Source organism: Macrobrachium nipponense, chromosome 27, assembly GCF_015104395.2.
Source record: "Macrobrachium nipponense isolate FS-2020 chromosome 27, ASM1510439v2, whole genome shotgun sequence".
NCBI lineage: Eukaryota > Metazoa > Arthropoda > Malacostraca > Decapoda > Palaemonidae > Macrobrachium > Macrobrachium nipponense.
Window position 1 is genome coordinate 18,607,697 of NC_087216.1, and position 26,796 is coordinate 18,634,492.

Sequence of the window (26,796 nt, forward strand, 5' to 3'; positions counted from 1 at the left end):
AATTACCATTCACACAGCATTACATCACGCAAATAGTGAATTAACTTTGATTTCTGTTGTGGTTCTTATCTTAAATTACGAACTTTTGCGCGACCCGGAACTACTGACCTGTCCAATTCTACAATGGATTGCCAAGAAATTACGATGCTTCCTTCTGCCAGCAACATCAGGAACTGCCCGGTTTGTGGGACAAGGATGAGTAGCAGGGAGTATGAACCCCATGACATTTGTAGCTCTTGTCGTGTACAGGTTTGTGACTTGACTTCTCATTGTGACGTATGTAAGCCCTGGTCTGACGAGGATATGACTGCTTATATGAAACGCCAAACAATCTTGCAGCGGTAAGAGTCGGTTAAGGAGAAAAAGAAATCGATTGCTAGAACTGTATCTAACGAATTCTTTGACGTTGGGCGCTCATGGTTCTGGCTCTCCGGTTTCGGTATCGTACGACTCCGATTCCGAATTAATTGATGCTTTGCCCCCTGTGCAACCGGTAATTAGTGAAGTTATTTCTGATGTAGATTCAAAGATTTTGGCAATGGAAACTACCTGGAAACAGAATTTTAAGAAATTACAGCTTAGTCTAGATAGAGATATTCAGCTAGTTTAACAATCTGTCAGAGAATTTTTCAAGAAGCCTTTACTAGAATGTCTAACACTCTTTTAGATTCTTTTTCAGCTCCTCGTCAGGTACCTGTCGACAGCACCATGGGTAACGGTGCGACAGATTACCCCGGCTTGTGAACCCCGTTCGTGCGAAGGCCTAGGGGGGATCCGGTCCGGGCAGGTGCCTAAACGAATCTTTACCCAATGTGTCCCCTGTTAGTCCCGTAACAGTGCCAAAGGGCGCTTATTTAGGAGAAGGGGGGAGGGATATTAGTGTCAGACCTAAGATAGCTAGTCGTCAGGATTTTACTTCAGGGGAAGTTTCTCTAGTTAGGATCTGACGATATGATGATGATGACGCGGATTCGTGTGATATTGATGTTTCCTCGAATGGATGTCATGAGTGAATTCAAGAAACTTTTTTATTTAATTTTGAGTTTTCTTTCTCAGGCGAGGCCTATAGAGCAGAAGCAGCCTCCGCCTCGTTGTATTACAGAAGGGATTTTTCTTGACGGTCCTTCCCAGTCACGGGAATTTTTACGTTTTCCCTTTGCCCAGAGGTTCGCGAGAGTGAGGGCGGACGTTGCCGCTAAACTTTCGAAGGTGATCGGGGAAGGGAAGAGGAAGCTCTCTTCTCTTCTACGACACTGGAGAGGAGTTTACCAGGTGGCGGATGATTCTTCATTCTCTTGACCCCTCAAGCCAAATCCTGATTTTGTCCGACTTTCAAGTCAACCCTTGCCTTCTAAGGCTTCGGTCCTCTGTCTCAATTGAAGATTTTATTGCTATGGAGTCTGTTATGAGCTCCTTACAAGAGCTCAATCCTTCAATATGTGGGTCCTCGGAGGGCTTTTAATGTATATCAAGGACTCCGGGTTTGTTCCTCCTGATGCTCCTCTTTTTGAGAAATTCTGCTCATCCATTTAATCGCTTCTGTACATCAAAATGAGCTTGCTGCTTCAATGGAGGCCTTTCTTGTTTCTCTAAGGCGTAACCTGTATTTGTCGCAGTTACCCTCCTCTGTATCGGAGATTCAGAGAACCGTCTGTTGTCCTCTTCTCCTTTTGGCGATTTCCTTTTCGATATTTCTGTGCTTTCTGAGGTTTTGAAGGAACATCAAGGTGATGCCTCTTCCCAAGCTCACTGGGCCTTATCAAGAGCTTTTTCCTCTGGTCTTCCTCCTGTTCCTTCAAGGAGTAAGCGTAAGTTTAGGACCAGATCTGTACCTTCTGCTCCCGCCCAACAACCTCCTTCTGGCTCTTTTTTCCAGAGTACATCTCAGGTTGCTGGTGCCTCTACTTCATCCTCTGGTGCTCACCCTTTGAAACGCGGGAGAGGTTCTTGGCGTGGCTCTAAGGGCAGAGAAAGAGCTCAACCTCCAGGAGGACCTTCTTCTTCTTCTTCTTCTTCTTCCTTGTCTCTGCGTAAGAATTTTCGGAAGTAGGAGTCATCATCTCGCCTGGAGACCGCAGTAGGAGCTTATGTCTCCTCCCGCCCCCATTGGTCAGGCTTGCATGGGCAGAGCGGTGGATGCTTGGGTGGTGGAGGTCCTGAAGGAAGGTTACGAGATCCCTTTTGTTTCCAGACCTCCACTTTCCAATCGTCCTCTCGAGTTCAGCAGTTATTCCCCTCACTCAATCAGGGGTCAAGCCTTGGAGAACGGAGCTTTCGGCCTCTTGGAGAAGGATGCCATAGAGTGAGCTCCTCCTTCTCCCGGGTTTTACTCTCGGATGTTTGTAGTTCTAAAGGCCTCGGGTGCCTGGCGCCCCATCATAGATCTTTCGGTTTTGAACAAGTTCATTCTAAAGTCCAAGTTCAGGATGGAGACGGTCCAGACTGTTCTTTCATCCGTCAGGAGGGGGACTGGATGATTTCCATCGATCTGCAGGATGCTATCTGCAAATCCCCATCCATCCAAGAAGCAGACCTTACCTTCGGTTTTTCACGGACTTGGGAGTTTTCCAGTTCAAGACCCTTTGTTTCGGCCTCACCACTGCTCCACAGGTCTTTTCTCGGGTGATGGCTCCTGTTTCAGCTATTTCTTTGCATCAGTTTAAATATAAGGATGCTTCGGTATCTGGACGATTGGCTAGTCCAGGCCGAATCTCTAGAGAAATGTCTCCGGTCGAGGGAGATAGTTCTGTCTCTTTGTGTCGAGTTGGGCATTCGTGTCAACTTCGACAAGTCCAATCTAATCCCTTGCCAGATCAGGACTTATCTGGGGATTGTTTTGAATTCCCAGATTTTGAGGGCTTCTCCCGCTCAGAAACGGATAGACAAGCTTCTGAGTCTGATCGAAGAATTTTTGTCCTCCGTAACGCAGCCAGTTTCTCTTTGGAGGTCTCTCCTGGGCCATTTGTCATCCCTCATCCAACTGGTTCCCGGAGGTCGTCTCAGAATGAGGTCCCTTCAGTCGACACTTCGCCAGTCATGGGATTTCGTGTTCCGAGGACACGATAGTCGCCTCTTCTCCACAATGTCGAAGGATCTCCGTTGGTGGATGCAAGTTCACCGCCTCAAGTCAGGGACATCTCTTCTTTCGGTTCCTCCGGACCTAATGTTTTGGTCAGACGCCTCGGATCAAGGTTGGGGCGCACACCTGGGCTCCAAAGAAAGCCGCTTCGGGCCTTTGGTTAGAGGAGGAGAGGATCATGTCAATAAATTGGAGGGGGAACTGAGGGCAGTGTACCTAGGCCTTCTTTCATTTCAGGAACAACTGTTGGAGTCGGTTGTCGCGATCTTTGTCGCAACACCACAGCAGTCTCGTACTTGAGAAACCAAGGCGGCACACAGTCGGATCTTCTCACTCAAGAAGCCCGATCATCCTGTGTTGGGCAGAAGACAGGGGGGGATTACGTTGGTCCCTCAGTTTATCCTGGGCCATCACAACGTCTTAGCAGACGCCTTGTCGAGACCGAACGAAGTTCAAGGGTCGGAGTGGACACTTTGCCATGAAGTCTTCGACAGCCTCAGGAAGAAATGGCCTGTCACAGTCGATCTGTTTGCCAACCCCACTGAATTTTTGGTGCCAGATATTCTTCGCCCCTTACCAGACTCCTCAGAGTGCCGGGACAGACTCTCTTTTGCAGGACTGGGAGGGACTTCAAGCCTATGCTTTTCCTCCGTTCTCTCTGGTGAGGTCAGTCCTCAACAAAGTGAGGGCAACCTAGCGTCTGGATCTCACCTTGATCGCCCCCTTCTGGCCACAGGAGTGGTTTCCCGACCTTCTGGAAGCACTGGTGGAACCCCCATTCGCCTGCCAGAGAGACCAGATCTTCTCAAACAACCCATTTTCATCGGTTCCATCAGAGGCTCCACATGCTTCATCTTCATGCCTGGAGACTGTCAGAGGTTCTCCAAGCACGAAGGGTTCTCCTCCAGAGTGGCGCGACAGTTGGCTCTTGCCAGACGCAATCAACCAGAGTAAATTATCAGGCTAAATGGTCGGTTTACAGACGTTGGTGTAAGTCTCAAGGACATTCAATTTCTAGACCTTCCTTACCGAAAGTAGCGGAGTTTTTAGTTCATTTACATCATGACAGGGCCCTGTCACCTTCGTGCATTAAGGGTTATAGGTCTATGCTTTCCTATGTTTTTAAGGCAAGGCTCCCTGAGATCTCTTCATCTTAGTCATTAGAGATTTACTTCGATCTTTTTCCCTATCTCGACCCAGGCCACAGTGTTCGCCTCCGACATGGGACGTTAACAAAGTCCTTCAAGCCTTAAGGTTCCCTCTGTTTGAGCCTCTGAATTCTGCCAATTTAGGAACCTCTCTTCTAAGACACTCTTCCTTGTCTCACTGGCTACAGCCAAGAGGGTGGGTGAACTGCAAGCACTCTCTTTTCTGGTTGCCAGATCTGGACAAGACATGATTTTGTCATACCTTCCTGAATTTGTCGCAAAGACTGAATCGTCTGGATAATCCCATTCCCAGGTCTTTCGTACTGAAGTCACTGGTCGACTTTGTTGGTAATTAAATGAGGAATTAGTTCTTTGCCCTGTTAGGGCGCTCTCATGTTATTTACGCCGCACGAAGGACATTCAGGTCGTCCCCCGTCATCTGTTTGTTTCACCCCGAAATGTCAAGAGACCTATTTCAAAGAATGGTGTATCCTTTTTTCTCAGAGATCTGATCGTTAAAACTGGTGGTTCGGCTGCTGGGGAAGACCAGACGCCGAGAGCACACAGTATTAGAGCAGTTTGCTACATCAGTAGCTTTTATGAAGAACGTCTCAGTCACCAAGGTGCTTGAGGCGGCGACTTGGCGTTTCTAATAATTTCTGTTTTTTTGCCTCTTTTTACTTGAGGGATATTTCTCTTAGTTCTAGGCGACCTTCGGTTCCTTTGCGGCCCCATTGGTGATGGCAGGACAGGTCGTCAGACAGGAGAATTAGGTAGTCTTCCTGTTTTACGTTTGGTTGCTACCTGTATATTATTCATTAATTTTTGTTTTGTATATATTTTTTGTTTTGTATATAACCCATGGCAGTTTTTGACGTAGTTATAATGGAATTAGGGCAGTTCTTTGGTATTTCAGGTGTTGTTTATGACAAGGACTGACTGCTTGGCAACTCATGCTGCTTCCATTTTCAGTGTGAAATGGTTCCAGCCACTGGGTTGTCGGCACTGGCGACTACGCTTCTCCCAGAGTCGATGCTGACCTAGGACTAGCCACTGGTTCGCTTGTGTCCTGACGACTCCATGACTTCTTCCACTGTCCAGGGACAGGGAATTAGTTGATGGATCGTCTGCGTCATCTGGTGACTCGCTCACCATACTTTTTGTCTCACCTGTTTTCTCAGAGTCAGACACTCGTGTGAGATCAGGCGACATTTAGTAGCCCTGAGTTTCTTGTTGACGAAGTCGGTTGCGTTGATACACCCCCGATGATCGTGTAACATGAGACTAGGTTGGACTGTCAGGCATTCGTCCTTCGGGACTGAATCGCCTTTTGCTCCGCGCTCCTTTCTCTTGGCACCAGAAAGCTCGAGTTAGGAGTTGCTCATGAGCCGATTCGTTGCTGGCGACGTTGGGTTGCGTTGATAACACCCCCAAGTGGTTCTTTGCCTTAGCTTTGAATCGCCCAGACAGTCCAGACACTCATCCTTTAGGGAAAGAATAGTGCTTGATAGTCTTCAGGGTGCAGCCTTGCTGTCCGCAATTCGTCTGACTGGTCACCTGGTCGGTCACCTGACTTTAGTACAGACGGACTGACTATGCACTTACTCCTTGTCCTGTGCTACCGCAGTTTGGTGGCATTATGGTAGGAGACCTTGAATTGTTAGTATCTTAGACCTTGGGTTGAGTTTTGACTGCCTGATATGATATATTTCTTTGTTTGTTTTCTCCTATTCTGTCCAAAGGGTGAAATTGTATTCAGATTCCCTCCTCCTTTTCAATGTGGTTAATCGGGCTAGATAAATTATATTAAGGTAATGTTTATTAATATGGAATTTTATTCTAAAATTAATTATAATAATACTTACCTGTATAATTTATCTAGTCCAAAATTCTTCCCCCCATCCATCCCACCCCTCCTAACCACGATCTGCCTATCACAACTGATTTGAGGGAAGGTTTTTGTATCTGTCAACGACAGTGTTGCCAACTGGCGGACAGAATAGGAGGTAACAGGGTTGCCAATGTGGTAAATTTTGGTGCGGTTTTTTGGGGATTTAAGGCTAGATAAATTATACAGGTAAGTATTATTATATATTAATTTTAGAATAAAAATTCCATATTTTTATATATATATATATATATATATATATATATATATATATATATATATATATATATACTATATATATATATATATATATAGATATATATATATATATATATATATATATATATATATATATATATATATATATATATATATATATATATATATATTATGTAATATATATATATGTATATATATATATATATATATATATATATATATATATTATATATATCATATATATATATATATATATATATATATATATATATATATATATATATATATATATATATATATATATATATATATATATATATATATATATATATATATATATATATATATATATATATATATATATATTATATATATATATATATATATATATATATATATATATATATATATATATATATATGTATATATGTGTATTTATATATGTATATATATATATACTACTATATGTTATAAATATTATATTATATTATATATTATATATATATATATATATATATAATAATATATATATTACATGTAATATGTTACTATATGTTGTATATGTTTGTGTATGTATGTATGTATGTATGTATGTATGTATGTATGTATTCATTCTTACGTTACACCTGTGCTCTGGTCTTTGATTAATTAATAGCACACATGTATCATAATTTATATAGATGAAAAGAAGGGAGTTTGGAGGTCGCCAGCCGGCATCGAGACACTAAATACTGGCAATAAATGTATTTAACAATTACTTTGTACAATTTTAGTAACAAGAGAGCACAACAAATAGGATATTATATATATAAATAATATTAGGTTAACCGTGGTTAACCGCTGAAGCTTGAAGCTGCAAGGGCTTCTCTTGACTGGAATGGTGTACTATGGTTTCGTGGAAGTTCACCAAAAGTACTCTCGTCCCCTGGAAGGGAAAAATTTACGACAATTAAACACTAGTTGATATGCACAGATATGCTAATCCACTTATCTATTGCAGCAGCTATATTTATAAACGGTTAGCGCTTAGACATTATGAAGAGAGGCTACTCTCAGGCAAGGGGAAATGGTCTTAAGCAAGCCCGCCACGAGGGGACGCCGGAGGGTAGGAGAGGGAGAGGAACAAAGGATCGGTGGATAGGATTTGTTTCTGTACAGATAGGAGGGAAGGATGGGAAGTTATCCTGGGGAAGGAGGCAGAATAGTTCAGGGTACGAGGTTCTCATACAACAGACACCTACCTTGTAAGGGAGAGACAGTTGCCTCTCGGAAGGGGCGGACAGAAGACAGCATGTCCACCTTGTAAGACTTTCGGTCGGTGAAGAACGGCCATCCACACTTCGGCTTCCTCCCTCTCATCCTTCGAAAGTGGAGGGTTTTCTACTGGTCAGCGACCTTTGGTCCCTTTCGTCTTAGGCTTAGACTTGCATCACAATTCCCCATTTGGGGGGTGCCAACTTGGCGCTGTCGTCTTGCAGTGGCATTTGAAAGTAAGAGACCTCGGGGAGGAGACTGTTCTAGGATAGGTGGGTGTGTGGTGAGGCTCTGGGTAAAGGCACCAAGCTTGCATTCGTTCAAATTCCCATGCTGCTCCTCTCGTATGAGAGGATAAAATGGCGGAACGGCCGTCACAAATGACAATATATATATACTATAGTATATATACATGTATGTTATATATATTATATATATATCTATATATATATATATATATATATATATATATATATATATATATATATATATATATATATATATATATATATATATATATATATATATATATATATATATATATATATATATCTAGGAGGTGAAAAGAACAAGCAACTTGACTCAAGAGATCTTTCCCCTGTTTGTGAGGCATGTACATTCGTTTGTACGCGTATTACAGGCCTACTAGTTCAGGGTACTTGTGGAAGACGCATTCTTTGAGATGAACAAAAATAGATCAAGTGGTTGCTCCAAGTGTCGGGAGAAAACACCCATCGGAAAGGTAGGACACATTCTATAAAAATCTTAGAAAATCTGTTACCTTTTGAAAAAAGAGAGAGAAGTGTGAAAATACTCTCTCTACGTAAATACTTTGAAAAGAGTGATGTGGGGGATGTCTATATACCTATTATCTTTATTACAGATGGGTCCGATTCCATGGTTGATTAGAAACAGGATTCTCTAACCTGACTAATACGAGACAATAAGACACTTTTGGGTTTGGGAGTGTAACCTTAGTCAAGAGGGTAGAATGTTATCTTACTGGTTTCTTTATGGGTAGATTTGGGTGTTTATGCCATTATGACTTGTTAATCATTTTGTTCTATGTTATAACCAATTGCTTTGGGAAATAAATAGTATTTTTTATATTTATGCAGTCTTAATAAGCCTCGTGACATCTTACAGACAGGGCACCATTGGCAACAGGTAAGAGTTCCCAGTTTGTGTAGTTTAGGGGATAAGGAGGGGAAAACAGTGGTAGAAGCGGTAAAGGCTTTTTATATATTTTTCAAGCTGTAGGTACGCTCCGAAGGGACTGGTGACCAGTTAGAAATAGGGGGTTTCGTCTTTTTTTTTGGTAGGAAAAGGGGTTATTAATCATGTCACAGACAACTCTGGGTCTTTACTGCTGATTCGACAGAGAGAAGCTGTTCCTCAGACTTCCTCTCCCAAGCCAAGTCAGTTTCGATTTCTTGAGATTACGGAATAAAGGTGTTTAAAAAAACGTGAGGAGGAAAAGTTTAATTTTCGACATATTAAAGTGTTTCGCAGTTCGCGCATATTTGCAGTGTATATGAATTCGATTCACGGTCATATGAAGACGTAAGTGTATTTTAGAGTTTTTTTTTTTTTTTTTTTTTTTTTTTTTTTTTTTTTTTTTTGTTCCTTTCCTTGTATTTGTGTGTGGCTAACTTACTTGAGTGGGATTTTTGTGGCGAGTCACGCCAGAGAGAGAGAGAAGAGAGAGAGAGAATTGGCTGGGAAACATTTTGCATTCTTTTTCTTTTCCTATCCCCTCTTTATTATTATTTTTTTATTGTCATTTTCGTGGGGTTGATTTTGTGATTGGGGACGGGGCATGCTTACCTTTTGTTATCCATTATTGGGGGAAAATTTGTGTTGATTTTTCTTGATTGGGTTTAGTGTATATAAATACATTGATGTTATTGAGATCGGGGAAGCTTAGCGAAAAAAACAGCATTGGGAAACAAGATAAAATGGCGGATGCTAAACCTACGACGCTACTACATCACGTGACGAACATTACTGCTGGGGTCAGCCCTTTCAAAGGGATTGTGGATGGCGTATTGTCACAGCCTGTAAATATCTTCATAGAAGGAGTTAATAACTATTTAGCGGCAAAGAATATAGTAGACGATGTAGAGGCATTCAGAGAGGTGAAAGCTTTGCTAGATTTCAATAAGGGAGACCTCAGTCATAGGTCAAGGAGTTTCCAATTTACAAAATGTCGTACCTGGACAGACTTGCAAGCATTTTTGAAAACAGCATATGGCTCAAAGGAACACGGAGATATGTATATATATATATATATATATATATATATATATATATATACTATATATATATATATAATATATATATACATATATATATACAGTAGACCCTTGACTCACGAACGCATTGACCCACCCCGTACAACTCGATCCCCGACCAAAATTATAGGTAAAATTTCACCCTTGACCTACGAACTAACTTTGAGATACGAACAAAAAAAAAATGCGGAAAATAAAAATTCTGTTTGGGTCATGAACTAATTTTGAGACATGAACATTTGAAAAATGCTGGAAATTTCTGGAAAATAACAATTCACTTTGTTTCACAAACTAATTTTTAGACACAAACATTTGAAAAATGCGCGAAATCGCCCAGCACACGTGAGAGCGTTTGAGTTTGCCATGGGAACAGCCATCCTCCAGCCGCCACGCACGGCGTCACCCACGCATCGCTCTTTGTCTCATCTCATTGTGTACAAGACGTTCGTCAATTCGCTTAGCATTTTTTGCGCTAAAACTTGTGATTTTCTTCATAATGGGCCCTAAGAAAGTGAAGAGTGGTGGTGAAAGTAAGAAAGTGAAGAGTGATGGTGAGAAGAGGGTGCAGAGGAAGATAACCATTGAAATAAAGAAAGAAATTATAGAAAAGTTTGAACGTGGTGTTCGCGTGACCGATATCGCAAGTGAGTACAAGATGGCCAAGTCGACAATTTCGACAATTTTGAAAAACAAGGATGCCATTAAAGAAGCAAATGTTGCGAAGGGAGTGACAGTACTAACCAAGATGAGATCGCAAACCCTCGAAGAGGCAGAAAAAATAATTTTGAAGTGGGTACATGAGAAACAGATGGCAGGTGATAGTGTAAACGAGCCGATCATCTGCGAGGAAAGCTCGCAAGTGTATCAGAGTTTGCTGAAGGAAACTCCTTCTACTAGTGCCACGCCAGATGATTTTAAGGCTAGTAAAGGGTGTTTGATAGAACTTCAAGAAAAGAACTGGAATTCACTCTGTAATTAGGCATGGTGAGGCTGCTAGCGCAGACAAGGCTGCTGCTGAGGCATTCGTGACTGAGTTTGCCGAGTTCGTGGAGGCCGAAGGATACGTCGCTCAACAGATTTTCAATTGTGATGAAACGGGCCTCTTCTGGAAGAAGATGCCCAACAGGACATTTATCACCCAAGAAGAGAAGGGCGCTCCCAGGCCACAAGCCAATGAAGGATAGGCTTACGCTTTTGTTATGCTCAAACGCAAGTGGCGACTTGAAACTAAAGCCGCTACTTGTCTACCATTCAAATAACCCGCGTGCCTTTAAGCAGCACAACGTAAATAAGGCCAGACTGCCTGTAATGTGGAGGGCCAATACAAAAGCATGGGTGACACGGAACTTGTTTATGGAGTGGATTGATGAAGTGTTTGCGCCGACCGTGAGTCAGTACCTAACAGAGAACAAGCTACCCCTGCGGTGCCTTCTGATCATGGATAATGCCCCGGCACACCCTTCGTACTTGGCTGACTGCAGTGAACATGACTTCATTCAGTTCAAGTTCCTTCCACCCAACACGACCTCTGTTCTCCAGCCCATGGACCAACAAGTCATTAGCAATTTTAAGAAATTATATACGAAGGCGCTCTTCTCCAGATGCTTCCGTGTAACTGAAGAGACAAAATTAACCTTAAAAGAATTTTGGAAGAAGCACTTTAATGTTTTCACTGCATAACCCTCATTGATAACGCATGGACTGAAGTTACGTACCGCACATTAAATTCTGCGTGGCGGAAACTTTGGCCCCAGTGCGTAACTGTCCGTGACTTTGAGGGCTTCGATGCAGAGATTGTGCAAGAAAATTGTGTCCATGGGCAACAGTATGGGTCTACAAGTCAACGACGAAGATGTTGAAGAATTGGTCGCTGAACATTCAGAAGATTTGACTGCGGACGAACTTGTTCAACTCCACAAAGAGCAGCAGGAGCAACTTGCTCGGGAGCAATCAACTGACGAAGAGGAGGCTGGGGAGGAAGTTACAGATGTCAGCAGTGATGTGATAAAAGCCGCATTGGAAAAGTGGAATGATGTCCAGTGCTTCCTTGAATTGTATCATCCGGACAAAATTGTTACGAACAGGATCGTGAATATGCTCAATGAAAATTTAATGAGCCATTTCAGAAAAGTTATGCAAGGAAGGAAAAGGCAACAGACATTGGATAAGTTTGTGATTAAACGTTCACCAAAAAAACCTAGAAGAGTTGAATCTCCGGAACGAGATCTCCCCGACCTGGATGGGGGAGGGTCTCCTTCCGCACAATAACCTCCTCCCCACCCACCACCCTCCTCTTCTCTTGTCCGTCAAGCCAGAAGTCTCGCCAGTCATAGTAAGTGTTCACTTTACAAACGTTTTTATAGTGTTAGTTTACCATTTTAAATTATATTATTAGATATATTAAGGTTTTTTACACTGACTTTTACATTATCTGTGTAAAATAAGGCAAAATATACATAATATATATTGGTTCGTAGGGGTCGAGAACCAATTAATATTATTCCCATTAAACCTTATGGGGAAATTAGCTCCGAGTCACGAACAATTTGGAACACGACCAAGGTCTAGGAACGGATTGTGTTCGTGAGTCAAGGGTCTACTGTATATACAATTTATTTTTGTACCAGTCATCTTTTTATTTCTTGTTTCCCATTATTATTTTTATACATCTTCCTCTTTTGTGCAGTCTTTCTTTTATCTATCAGTTTATCATAAAAGGATAACAAAGGGAATGAGGTGGCAAAGACATTGTTATTGCTTGAGTATGATTCATGTGAGGCATGAGAGGAAATGTTCAAGTAAAATGACATTGAAAGAAAATGGGAAAAACGAATCGTACATATACACGTACCTAACAACACTGTTAAAATGCCTGCAGTCCATATAGATTTATACTTAATATAGATATATACTTAATGACTAAGGTAAAATATGTGCGCTAAGTATATATACATTTATTAAACAGTTACAAGGGTAAGTAATATTTTTTGGTGTAAGAAGATTGAATGCTGGAATGGAATTCATCAAAGTCAACTTCAGCATAGGGAGAGAACAGCCTTATTGGAGTTGTTGATATTTATATAGGGGTTTGAATGTGAATTCTTATCTGATGTTTATTGAATGGCAATTGCCTTTCTCATCGTAATTTCTGTCATAATACACTTCTACATCTTTATGAAAGCAGTTTCTGGAAGCCTGATTCAATAATAGCTCTGTGAATGTAAGCACCTTTCACTACATTTTAGCAAAATTTTCCTAATAAGATATTTGTTTCAGCCATCCAGAATGGGCCAGAAATTAGCTTTTAGTTTGGTTCATTTCATTCATCCTTAGCCTCTTTGATTTGTGCTTTGCTAGATGATAATTACTTTGGAAGTGCTTGCAACTACAGTGTAGACGGTATGATTGTAAATGTTAAATACAAGAATTTATTGTCATCTTTTAACTTTTTTGTAGGATTTTTCCCTTTACAGGGTTAAACAAGAAATGAGTTTCTTCCACTTTCTTGGTAATGCACTGTCATCTATGACCCTTTCCTCTGATTTTTTGGGCCCTCGGACTGACTGATCTTTATCCTGCTGCTTCCTCCCTCTATGAGTTTTCTGACTTCTTATTCTCCTTTTTAGTTCCGTGTCCAAACCTCCTCAAACTTATATGTGTCACTTCATATTCCTGCTAGTAGATTCGAGATTGTGTTGTTATTTCTTCTTATGTAATATGATCTTCCCACTGTGCTTAAACTATGGAGCCTATTTGCTGCTGCATAGGAGTGTAACTTTTTCTTTTTACACAGAAATACTATTCACTTTGTTAACTTTTATTTACCATTAGTTATATGGCCTCACTTCTCTTCATCTATGCCTTTTAGTTTTGTTGACAATTTTATTGGCTTCTTTAAAATCCTTGCTTCACAGTCTAGTGCCCTTTAGTATAAGAAATTGTCCCCCTCTTCCAATGTCTTCCCCCCTCCCCCCCTTCTTTATTACAAGGTTCTCTTTCTCACTAGAATATTATATATACATCATTCCTTGTAAATATCATTCTCCATTTGCATTAATAAAATTTTCAATTGAATGAGAGTTTTATCAGCAATAGTGTGTCGAGTACTCCCCACAACTTATTTGCTTGGCTTTTGACTCACAAGAATTTATGTATTTGAGGCCTAATTCATCCAAGACAGAAGTGGTAAATTCCTTTTTAAAAACTTGTATCCTACATCAAAGGTGTGAAAGGCCATGAAGGTTGACATGGATAATTTAGGAGTTCTGTTATTAGAGAGAATTCTTAAAAATGTACCAAATTGTTTCTGAGTTGGTTTATTAATCTACAAAATATACGAATGAGATTTAGATACGTCTACTGAAAAGATTCATGGGCAAAAATACGAAAATACTTGCCACCTTTAGTTTATAAGGCCTGTACGTGCTGATGTTGATTATTATTTTTGTAGAAATTTGCTTTAGAGACGTGTCTTAATGTTTTTCTGCTTTTAATTTAGAAGCTGTGATGTTTTCTCTGAAATTTTGTAGAACAAACTTTGAGATGTATGCAGTATTTTTGGTCATGTTTCATTTGAAGAAGTTACACAGCATGTGTGTTTTTTGTACTCTTCATATGTCCTGTTATATTTGTTATAACTGAACTACTATAATGACACATGCAATGCTACAGTACATTTTATACATTACACAATTTATTTTGTATCATGAAATGTTGATTTGTTGACTTACAAACTTGCTTTTGTTTACTTATCTGTATTTAGTTCAACAACCAAGATGGTTTTTTTTTTTTTTTTTTTTTTTAAGGGAAAATATGCCATACAAACATGCTTTTGTTTACTTATCTGTATTTAGTTTAAAAACCAAGTTAAAAGTTTTTTTTTTTTTTTTTTTTTTTTTTTTTTTAAGGGAAAACATGCCATACTCTTGAAATTAGATTGCATCCAGTACTGTTCCTTGGTAGACTCTTGTTTGGATGTAGCGGATGAGCTATTAGATGTTGATAAAAATGAGTGCTGTTGTTTGGGTTAATTGAGATTTTCATGCAACTATTGTACGGCTGGCCAGGATTGAGAAACTTCGTTCTCAGTGACTTGATTTGGATGGAGTTATGTTGGCGGGCTGTATACCTTCTCGGAGCTTTTTTCTCGTTTAAACTTGTGCGCGACTAATGTGTATGTAAAGAGGTGAATGGAGGTCTGACTGTGTGATGGGTGCTCTAATGCTGTATGTGTTTAATTTGCAGATGCAGCTTTGAGGTTCTGAAGAATTGCTTGATTAGCTGTGAGCCACAGAAGTCCCACAGTAAGTATCAGGTGCTTTCAGGCCCCATTCTCATCATCTAGGCATTGTGCTCTGTCAAAAACAACTGAATTGGTGTTCTATGACTGTGTAACTGACTTTTGATCATTTTACATTTATTTTGATTTATTTGTTTGTTGAAATTGTTTCTTTTTAATATTTTTTGCAGGTGAGTTTATGCTTATGTGTTTTTGAAGTTACTGGTGCTAATGATATGATAATTTTTACTGTTTATTTGTTCCTGAAGAAACATTTCTTTTTGTCAGTTCATAGTATTTTTTTTCTTTTTTTTTTCTTTTTTTTTGGTGTTAGGAATGGAATTTTTCTTTTGAAGCCTCAGATGTTTATGAATTATTTATTCACTTGATTTGTGCTGTTCAAGTGAGTATGTGAATGGAAAGTGTTAATTTAGAGGTTAATGAAGGCTAAATGAATTGTTGTTCTATGTACAAGTGTAAGAGTAGATCCAACAAGAGCAACATAAAAATGAATTGCTGAATGTGAGAGGTGTCTTGTTAGAGGTTTAACATCTGCAGATTATCTGAGAAAGTATGAAAAGGAAAAAGACTGAATGTATGGTGGCTGGTATGATATAAATTCTAAGAGTAGGTGCAGTATAAATCTTCATGCAACTGTGATATAATTGTGAAGGCTTAGTTAAGAATGGGGTGTTCAGTTGGAATGCCATTGAATTTATTAAGTTTTGGCGAGTTTATTGGATGGATTTTTCTCAAAAGGGCTCAGTACAGTAGTGTATATTTCAAATAATTTTATCTAATTTTGTATAAACTTATTGGTTGATATAACACCATGATATTCCAAACTCTTAAATTGGTGTCTTCCTGTTATGGGCCATTTGGGGAGTGAAATTCATTTATCAGAATGGATTCATGTTGTTCACTTTTTCTTTTGTGTGTGGAAGTTTCCACCAGTCTGAATGTATTCAAGAAATTGCATCAGGTATTAGAGCATGAAAAATTGGAGGATTTTATATATATATATATATATATATATATAGATAATATATATATATATATATATATATCTATAGATATATATATATACGTATATAATATATATATATATATTATAGATATATATATATATATATATAATATATATATATATATATTAGGATGAATAACTGAAGTGGTTGCATGTTCAGGAGGGTATCATTGATATTAGCACTTCAATTCTGCATTGGGGTGGATATATACAAGGGTTTTATATGTTTCATTGTGATGTTGGCATTATCCAAGTTTTGTGTGTATAAATTTTAGTTCAAAATCTACTTAACTGTGAGCAGCATTCCTTGTAGGCTTTATTGGAAGCTAATTTTTCTTATTCTGTTTCAGATTCTCTTGTAATTTTCATAGTATACAGGACTGTAGTCTGAACTAATTTTGTCAGTGTGTTTTCTGAGGTCCTTTTGTCCATGTTTGCCACTACTAAGCTCATTGGTAAAGTATGTTACGGGTAGTACGCAGTATTTTAATTGGATGAAAATTTTAAAAACTAAAAATTGTTCTAGCAATACCGTTAAGCTGATGGGTTCAGAATTTTCCTTTAGCTATAAATTTATTGAATTATTTAGTGAAATGAGAGGATTTATTGTTGTCTACTTTCTTTGGTGCAGAATAACTGTGAAAGGTTTTAGCACTTGGCCTCAGTCTTACTTTTTTGTACTCTAGTAGGGATCTTTTAGTCATGAAAGTACTATTATTCAGGGAAAGTATACCATTAGTGAGGACTTATGCAGTTGAAGGGTGTTGAAACCTTGGGAGTGATGACTCAGAAATAAGCACATTAAACCGTGGGTAGCCATAAACAGCACATATTTCTAGCAGACATATGAACCACTAGTTGTGTTTTTTTTTGCCATTTAATTTTTAAATTTCCATTTTTTCCCACCAATAACCTTATTTTCCTTCCTTTGGTCATTTGCATTGCATATTTTTAAATTTCATTCAACAAGGTAAGTTTTTCCTTACAGTCAGCCTCTCGTACAACATCTGTCCACCAACACCTTGTGAATGTTTTTGGCCGTTTGTAATTACAGGGTTAAAAGCTGTAGAGTAGTGGTAATGTTTCCGTTTTGTTTACTGCTTTGTACATTGAGCCATGATAGATATCCAGCCCAGATTAAAGTATTAAAGTTTTGTCTGGTTATTGTTGTTATTAGTAGTTGACTCTTGATACGCTTACGAATCTTGGCACAGCCGTATGTTGTATCAAGTACAGTATTTCATTGTTCTCATGCTCGGTGGATGTTATAAAACTTTAGTAGGATTCATAACCTGGAATTTATGGTAACTGCTAATTAGGATTTTATTTTACAGGTTAGTCAACCAAGTTGATTATTACTTCTGTTGTGCACAGTGTCTTTGATAATGATCCATAGAAAATTGTGGGTTAAATTATTTGTAACAAACTTTTGGAGTTTTTTATTTGTGTCACTGAAGACATACAGATTTTTTTCAGTATATTAGTCATAAGTATTTTCTCTATCAGAAATTGGAGGCTTATCAAAACTGATTTAAACTTTTAAGATAAAAATATATAAATGGAAACATTTAATGATTTTGTTAACTCCATTCACTGTCAAGTAGAGGCAGCAAAAGTATTAGGCCACTGTACTCTACAGTGTTGATCTGAAGAGGAATTTTCCTTAGCTTTAATTGTGCAAAATAAATGGTTCATACTAATTATAACTGTTGCTTTACTGAAAAGTTTTATATTTGATTGTTAGATTTGTTGTTTAAAACTAATGGAGCAAAATTAGCTGACAGGTTTGACATATCAAGCCTGCCAATTACATCTCCAAAGCGGTTTACTGACTGTATGCCTTTCATTCAGCTCAGAAGCAAGTTTGCCTTGCAGACACATTTTGTTTCCTTGGCTAAGCTGTTGTTTCTTTCATAGACCTCCCGGTTTCAATGGTTGAAGTTAAGAAAAGAATACTCATGTGAAGAACTGGAGATTGCTCCAAGTGATATTCCTTTGAAAAGGTAGTGTAGTGACCACTGGGTATACTTACCAGCAAGGAGGCTTGGATTCCCTTTGCTGCAATGGGTCTCCTGAAGCTTTTTTCATACAAGTCTCCTGAAGCTTCTCTGCTATAGGATCAGCAAGGCTCCAAGGGTGTTTGGGATTGAGGAGTTCCATGCTGCTTTAATCGCCACCTGCAACTTAGGAATGGTACTGGTGTTGACTTCCTATGTTCTTGATAGGAAATAGTTTAAGGGAATCGCCAAGAATTCATCTGTGTATTTAGCTTCCCAGTCTGGTTGTAGTTTTTCTGTGCAAGATGATATTGTCCTTTCCTTCGGCAGAATGCTGGTGTCTTATTTCTTAATTGAAGACTCAGAACATCATTAGGTAAATTATAATACACTGTACTGTAAATCACCTGTTTTAACTGTATTTCTCAAGGAGAAATACCATCTTTTCTAAACCCCTGTTACCAAAGGAACCCCACACCATACATCTTTTGTTGCCCACCTGACATAAATTTGTGAAATCTTATTGTGATAAGTATAAACACCATAACATGAAATATGTAAATTTCAGTTAAGATAACAACCTGACACAAATAGAGGTTCTGTATGAGACAGAGCAAACACAACGAACAAATAAAGTTCACAAACTGTGGTACTTGATGTCAGTTTTATTTTACTGTCCAATAACTGTAGCATTATTTGCTGATTACTCAAAAACAAAATTGCATCAGTTGAGGCCCTTCAAGTTGACGTACCACTATCATTAATAGTGTTGATGATACAGAAAGTGCATTTAGTAGGTAAAACGCTTTTCCATTCAAACGCATTAGTCATCAAGTTTCCACTTTCCTTCCTCTTCCTCTCTCTTTTATGTTGGAATTTGGCCACACAGCCTAGAAAGTGAAGGGAAACATGCTCACTTGGGCCCTCTCAGTCTTGAAGAAATGGGTGTGAATAGAATTTCTTCCAGGGAAGTTAAACAATGAGTGATTAAGGGTTTGCATGAAAAAACTGTTCCTTTGAGTACACAATTTCTTATTAATTTTACTGGTTTTCTAGTTAGAGCTAGAAGATTTATCCTAATGTTGAGATCTCAGGTTTATTAGTTATGAAAAATACAAATTGATTGAAAAATTTCTCATGTTGTTTTTTATCATTAATTTTATAAACCATGAAGACAATGCTTTGTATCATATTGGTGAGGTACTGTTCATTACATATAAAGTTATTGCCAGGGACATGTAACAGAATTTAAGAATTTTTCTGGTCTCCAGTGTTGAAGATGTTTTCTGAACGTATACCAAAATAATGCCTTATCAAATATCTGCTTTGCTTAGTTACATATAAGAACTGTGTATATATTTCTTAATTTGTACACTGAGATCAGAAATGTAATTTTCACTGCAGCAGTAGTACTTTAGAACTTAATTTTTTTCTTATATTATTTTGTTACATTACTTTGAAAACTACTATATTAATTTTTTTTTATTTTGTGAACAACAGAAGTAGATGCCACCAGTGAAGGGTTAAGTGTCCCACAGAATCTTCCTGCTCATCCCACTGGCTCACGTCCGAAGCCAGTCCTTCCAAACTTGATTGCGAAGCAGCGGTCTTTCCGATGCAAGCTAGCCAACAAAAGCAAGTAATTTAAGGCAGCATGCCATCTGTAGGAATTGAAGTAAAGAGTCTGTTGGTCATTTGCACACAGATCATTGTGTGTCTCATTGAGAGAACTCTAGGAAGGTTGATTAAGTTGAAAAATTTTGTAGACCAAGGCAGCTTCTTACCTTTCCTTGGAGGTGGAACCTCAAGAACAAAAGAAGGTGTGGTTCATCTTTATTTGTAATGTGTATATTTGTTCATACTGTTCATACTTTTAAAGAGTAATTATGGTAATAGGAATATTATGTACAAAACTTTCATCTCTTAGATAGCAGGATAATTTTATGTCCAGAGGCTAGATTTACTGTTGTAGAGTCTCATTAACTTTTTTCTTTCCTCTTGTTTTTTCTCTTTCCAAACATCATAGTCTTTTATAATGTCACTAGATTTATCAAGATGGTGAATTTAAGAAGCACAGCTAGTATGAGTGCTGATGTGATAGTCATCAGATTGTTTTTATTTACTGTTTGTTTATTGATAAATTTTTTATTGATATGATTACTGTATTATTATAATGATTATTGTTGGCATTAGTATAATGGTTATCATTATTATTATTATTATTGTTGCCGCATCATTGTTATAATGATAATACTGGCTCACTGTACAGTAAATAATTGTGTACTGACTCGGGACAATGTGATACTTCATTCATGGCCAAAGGAATACTAGATTGTAAGCAAATCTAGTTTGTATAAATTACTGTAATTTGAATGTTTGTCAAGTGTTGCGCTTCGTTGCCACTGATACACAAGTCTAAGAAGAGGCTAATTTTAATAATGAGGAGTTAGCATCCCACTTTGCTTTGTGAGTATTCAAAGTTATGTTTGGCAACTACCGTTGGGTGTCAGTGTGTGACAGCTGAGTTATTTGTTTAATTAACTTTCTCACCATGTGAGAAAGGGCTGCATTTTTGTACTAAGTACATGAATTCTGTAAATATAGCTTCTGAGCTAAGGAGAAATGAATGGTTTCCCCTTAAAATACTTTTGAAATGTAACTACTTGTGACCTGTTAGTTCTTCTGTGGATATTAGATTCAGCCACCCAGGAGGGAGGGATATTCAGTGATAATGTAGACGAATATGTGTAATTATTTACAAAGGGAAAACAATCAGTATTGTATTTTTTGTCAGATAAACTTTTGTAAAAAAAAAAAAAAAAAAAATACCGAGCATGAATGCAGGAGTAGATGGTAAAGAAAGTATGCATGAGTGGCATGTCTGTCATTGTGGAAGTTTCAAGAAATTATTCAAGTAGGCCTGTAGACTGTGCAAAATGGCTGGTGTAGATTATGGCATCTTAAAACGCTTTCAGTGTTCACTGGTTATGAAGATATATAATTTTTCTCTCCTTTCTTCTGCTCTTTACTGAGGTAATATTCATTTCTTATTGGAAGTACAGGGACCTTTAGTCACATGCAGTAATGAAGCAACCAGTCAAAAACGGTTAGTTTACAAAACTCGTAGAGTACTACTGAAACACAAGTTTTTCCCCTCAAAGACAAGTAAAACTGAAATTGTTTAGAGAAATTCAGAAACTCAGAGGTTCAGAATTATCGATAAGGTTTCTTGAAAAAGAAGGAAGCCTCATGAGGAATAATAAATATATCAAAATTATTTATGTGTGAGTAAGTATTCTAGGAACGGATTTTCGGAGAAAGGCCCAGTTGTGAATTTTTTTTTATGCCAGCTGGACAACATAAACTAGCACCCATTTATCTGTCTTAAGAGATTCAAGCTGTTGACTTACCATGAAAAATCATGGTTACATTATAATCGGAAATCATATGTAATATTGAACTTACCTGCTTTTATTTTAAGTCCATGATTCTTAAAATATCTGAATACACCACATGAAGTCTCCTTAATGTATCCTGGAGACTGTAATTTCATAATTTTAAAATGGGATATGTAAAGCAGATTATAGTCAACATTCTTGTTCTACAACTGGAAGAGCATGTGATTTTGAATGTTTCCAGATTCTTAATGCATTAGAAGTACTTTAAAAATGTCCAGAATATTCTCTTACTCAGCATTGCAGATAATCTCAGCATAAGTTAGAGGATGTGGGTAAACCCTTTGGAATGTGCTGGAATTGAAATAATTGAAAACATAAAGCAGTCATATCTGTAACAGTTTTTGTTAAAATTCTAGATTCCTATAAGCAGTAACATTGCATCTCTGATGTCTGTAGAAACTTGGAAATAGCAGGCTATGCACAGTAATGATTTCCATTTGAAATTAGAGTGCAGTTATCAGAAAGATGTATTTTTTATAAATAACCATATTGTACCATTCCAAGTTAACTTATGGTGCTATAAGTATAAACCACCAAAAGTTTGTGGACAACTCTTCCTCTTGGATAATTTATGATTTTTATATCCATCTACCTGACTCATGAAAGTTGAACATTACTGAATCAAATAGTCCAATAAATATCTATTGTTCTGAATCTCTCTTTCAGTTAGGTATTTGTTACTCATTATGTAACATTGTATTTCTTCTCAGCAAAGTTGCATGAAGATTTTCTTTAGTGTTAAACATTTTCCCATTGTTATATGAATGGATTTCAATAAGCAGGTGCAGCAGTCTTTTCACCCAAGTTTTTTTCTGCCAAAGATAAAACTGTTCAGCCTTGTGAAAGAGGAACCTGAAGGCCATTGATTTGGTTTTAAAACTTATCATCATCAATGGTTATCCTAATTGTCTTTATGACTTATTTTTCTTCAAATGAAGAACTGAACTGATTGCTTCATTACCAAAATGGTAATCAGTTTGTTGTGCTTTTAAAATACTTGACTTTGGAAATGGGCATTATCGAAGTATCAGTAGCAGCTGTTCAACTTTTGAAATACTTTTCACAAGCTCAGTGCTTGTTCTTTGGTGCATAACGTATATTGAGTTAAGGCTGAATAAAGGAAGAGGGGGTTTGTGTGTGTGTGTGTTTGAGTATGTCTGTCTTGAAGAGAGCATTTGATTTATAGTTAGCCTAAATTTTGCTTAGGATCTGTTTTTAAGAATGAAAAGAAATGAGCCTGTGAATTTATTTTGAAAAATATATGAATTTAGATTACTTTTAACACATTTAGGAAGCATTAGTCCTTAAGCCTTCAGTGTTGTCAGAACAACCTGGTTGTAATGCTAGAATGGCCAGGGTCTCTGTGGGGACCCTCTTTTGCATTATCTCCTAGCAGTAGATTGTGGTAAAGTATCATTATTGTATCATATTGGTATTTTTTCAATCACAAATACCGATTCCTTATGCAAATAGGGAATTCCAGTTTTATGTCATTTTGAAGTAACAAATAGCAACTTATGTTTGATTATTATTGATAGTTTGCAAAATGGATGCAGCATCTCAATTGGTTGAACTGATAAAATTTCAAAACATAAGGTTTGTAAAGAATACTTAAAGCATGATTATATGGCTGTGGTTTTAAAATGAAGACTGGGGGTGTTAGAAAGCCAATCTCATTACCCATCATTGATGGGAACAGAAGGTTATGTGTAAACTTGGACATGGAAACACTTTCATGAACAAGTTTAATGATGCATCTCCTTGAGATGATTGTTTACTCACATAAAAGAGTAGCGAAGTGCAAAGAACAGTGACCCATAGATATGATGAGATCAGAATTTGTAAGTATAAATTTGAATATTTTGTTGCATTCCTTTGAAGAATATAATCTTGCTTGAAAGGAGATTTGATATATAATTTTTATTTTTGATATGAGAACTAGTTTCAGAAGCATAAATTTTTAAGTGAAATATATTAAGAGTAATAACTACTTAAGCATTTGCGACAGTTGTACTTATTGTATAATTATATGTAGTGTGTTTTGTAGTTTTGATATTTGTTGATTAAAGATGTGATTAATGACCATTAAGTTAATACAAAATGATATATACATGTATTATCCCCCTAAGTCATTTCCATTAGTTCTAAAAAAAGACACCATCATGTACCCATATTCATACATGTTTTAAATCACCCTGCCAATTTTAATTCAAATAAGGACACCAAAGGAATTTTGTCATGTTTCGAGAAGAGATGTCATGAGAAGCTCGTATACTAAAAGGTAAGAGATTGCCATAAAATGTAAAGACATCTGTTATAATTTGGTTACATTAGAAAGCTCACTAGGTTTTTGGTTTAAAAATATGCTAGAGGAATTAGGTTTTGGATATCTTTAAGCCTTGGAAATTGGTTAAATATATATATATATATATATATATATATATATATATATATATATATATATATATATATGCTTAAAAAATCACAGTAGATGCACGTGACTTCATAAATAAGCGAATACCACGGGAAATGATAGACAGGAATCCAAGCGCTTTCGTCTTTATTCAGACATCGTCAAGGAGCTACTCTCCTTGACGATGTCTGAATAAAGACGAAAGCGCTTGATTCCTGTCTATCATTTCCCGTGGTATCGCTTATATAATATATATAATATATACTATATATATATAATATATATATATATATATATATATATAATATAATTACTATATAATATATTATCAAGATATATATTATATATACTATTATAATTATATATATATAATAATATATATATATTTATATATAAATTAAATATAAATAATCTATAATTATATTTATATATATTTATATATATAATATTAAATATATATATATATATATATATATCATATTAGTGTGGAAAAAGACTGCATATGATAATTATCTTGAAGGTGATGAAAATTTAAGGACGTGTGCTGTAATTTTTGTGGTTGTGCCATTGTTTGCTAGTGAGTACAAGATGTAATTTATAACAAGTTACTGTACATGCAATTAAAGACGAAGCTAAAATTGTTGGAAAGTGCTAAGGTAGTTAATTACACTGAAGCTAGGAATGCATTTTGCATATAATCTTCTGCTTGTGTTTTCAACTTGTCCTTTTGTTTTCACCTTGTTCAATAATGGGTAAGGCAGTATCTTCCAAGTTCTCAACTATAGTTCTATCTGTTAGTAACTAATAATGTCAGCTTCCAGATCTATACTTTGATAGAATCAGGTGTGTGGAAATTTAAGAATGACAGTTGTCTGGAAGTAGATTAGTAATATTGGGTCTTCTCTAATTTGTCATTAATTTACTTGGGTTTGGTTCAGTTTTACATAAGATCAGATGCATAATAGTCAAACATTCATAGTCTAGAAGGGAGTTTATAGAAGTATTTCAGTCATCTCACTTTTCAGTGGAAATAGTAATGTTCCGAAATGTTTATCGACCATTGGGGATAATATCATGAAAGAAAGAAAATCACAATGTTTATTATGTAGTTGGTATGAGGGAAATAATTAATGTCGGTTATTTAAAAGTTGAAAATTTTCATGGACAAATTGAGGGGTTTAAGTATGTAAAGTTATCCTTGTGGCAGAAATGAAAACAAACTGAAAAGAATGACTTAACCACCTGTAAAGTTATTTTCCAATGTAATTTTGTCCCATTCAATCATTCTTCCAGCAAACAAGGGCGATGCAGGTAGTCTGTTATACTGATAACACAAATCTTTAAGTTTTATGTAAATATAAAAGGAATAGCAAACAAGATTGATTGTCTTGTGTGTTGTTTTTGCAAGTACATACCATATTTGTTACAAATATTTTAGGATTCAAGGTACATATTTACCTGGTACTTTACACAATGCATGGGAAGAAAAATTTGGCATCAATGATCTTGTTGACTGAAGCAACTGAGCCATCTTTTACAGTGATCAGAACTAAGTATTTATGAATTTTTCCATTTTTATGTGGTATGTTTTCATTACCAAATACGTATGTGTACCATTTAATCATTATATATTTTAAGCAAAAGTAATTGGAGCCTGGTGAGAAATATGGGCGGTGTCATATGGTTTTTAGGTAAGTGAAAGATGGTAGTTTATTGTACATTTTGGTCATTAACATGAGAACTTTTTTGAATAGTATTTATATGTATCAATTCTTTTGCTATCAGTAATTGCTGCCATTATTATTTCAGTGGTTTATTTTTCAGAGTATAGTGACAAATAAAATCTATGGTATTCAGGCCTGTAAACATTTTTACATGCTGCAGCACCTTAACAGGTGGTTTGGAGGTTTGCCCTTTCTGATGACCCAGTATTAATAGCCTACACTTGAATATCTCCTAGCTATATTACAGCTTATAGCAATTCCATGTTGTTCCTAATCTGAACTCTATGATATTCATATATATCTTAGATTCTCAAATACTGGTCAGTTGTTTTGTAGAATACTGCTACTCAGAAAACTGATCAAAGGTGGCAAACTTCCAGTTGGTTAATAGTACTTACCTCCCACCAAAAGTAAGTCTATCCTAATGTTAAGACCGAAGGTTTGTTTCGTATATGAACAAATGACAAATTTTTAATCAATTTGTATTTTTCATAACTAACAAACCTGAGGTCTTAACATACAAAGGCCCACCTCCAACCACCCTCTAACAACTAACCTGGGTTGGAAGAATAACTAATGGTCACAAGTTAAAGTATGTGAGTGGCTCCACATGACTTGTGACCAAGCACAGATGCCAATAGTCCCTTGCGTACACAATTTTTTAACTTTACCAGTTTCCAGCTGGCGCTAAGTATTTATCCTAATGTTAAGACCTCAGGTTTGTTAGTTATGAAAAATATAGATTGATTGAAAATTTGTCATATTTAAAAGATACATACTATATCCAAAAATCGTAATTCCTAAAATGGTGGCTTGTGGAAAAACATGTACAGTAAAGTTCACGCTACATTGTTCATTTGTTCTAAGACATGATACAAGTTAAAAAATGACCCAAGGCAAATAAGCACTTTAAAAAAAAGGACAAGGGAAATAAGTCCTTAAAAAAAAAAAGGACGAAGACGCCCTATACACCCATATAAGCAACTTTATAATGGTGCTACTATTTACACTAAGTCA

At 36.9% G+C, this 26,796-nt stretch overlaps 1 protein-coding gene across 1 annotated transcript in view; it reads left to right on the top strand.

Annotated features, from left to right (window-relative positions):
• Positions 1-23,703, top strand: part of LOC135200618 (neurofibromin-like) — a 369,381-nt gene extending 345,678 nt beyond the window's left edge. Inside the window, 1 exon segment of the mRNA XM_064229231.1 lies at positions 19,685-23,703. Within this exon segment, the coding sequence (XP_064085301.1) occupies positions 19,685-19,827 (143 nt within the window). The 3' untranslated portion in view covers positions 19,828-23,703.
• Positions 23,704-26,796: the final 3,093 nt, after the last annotated feature.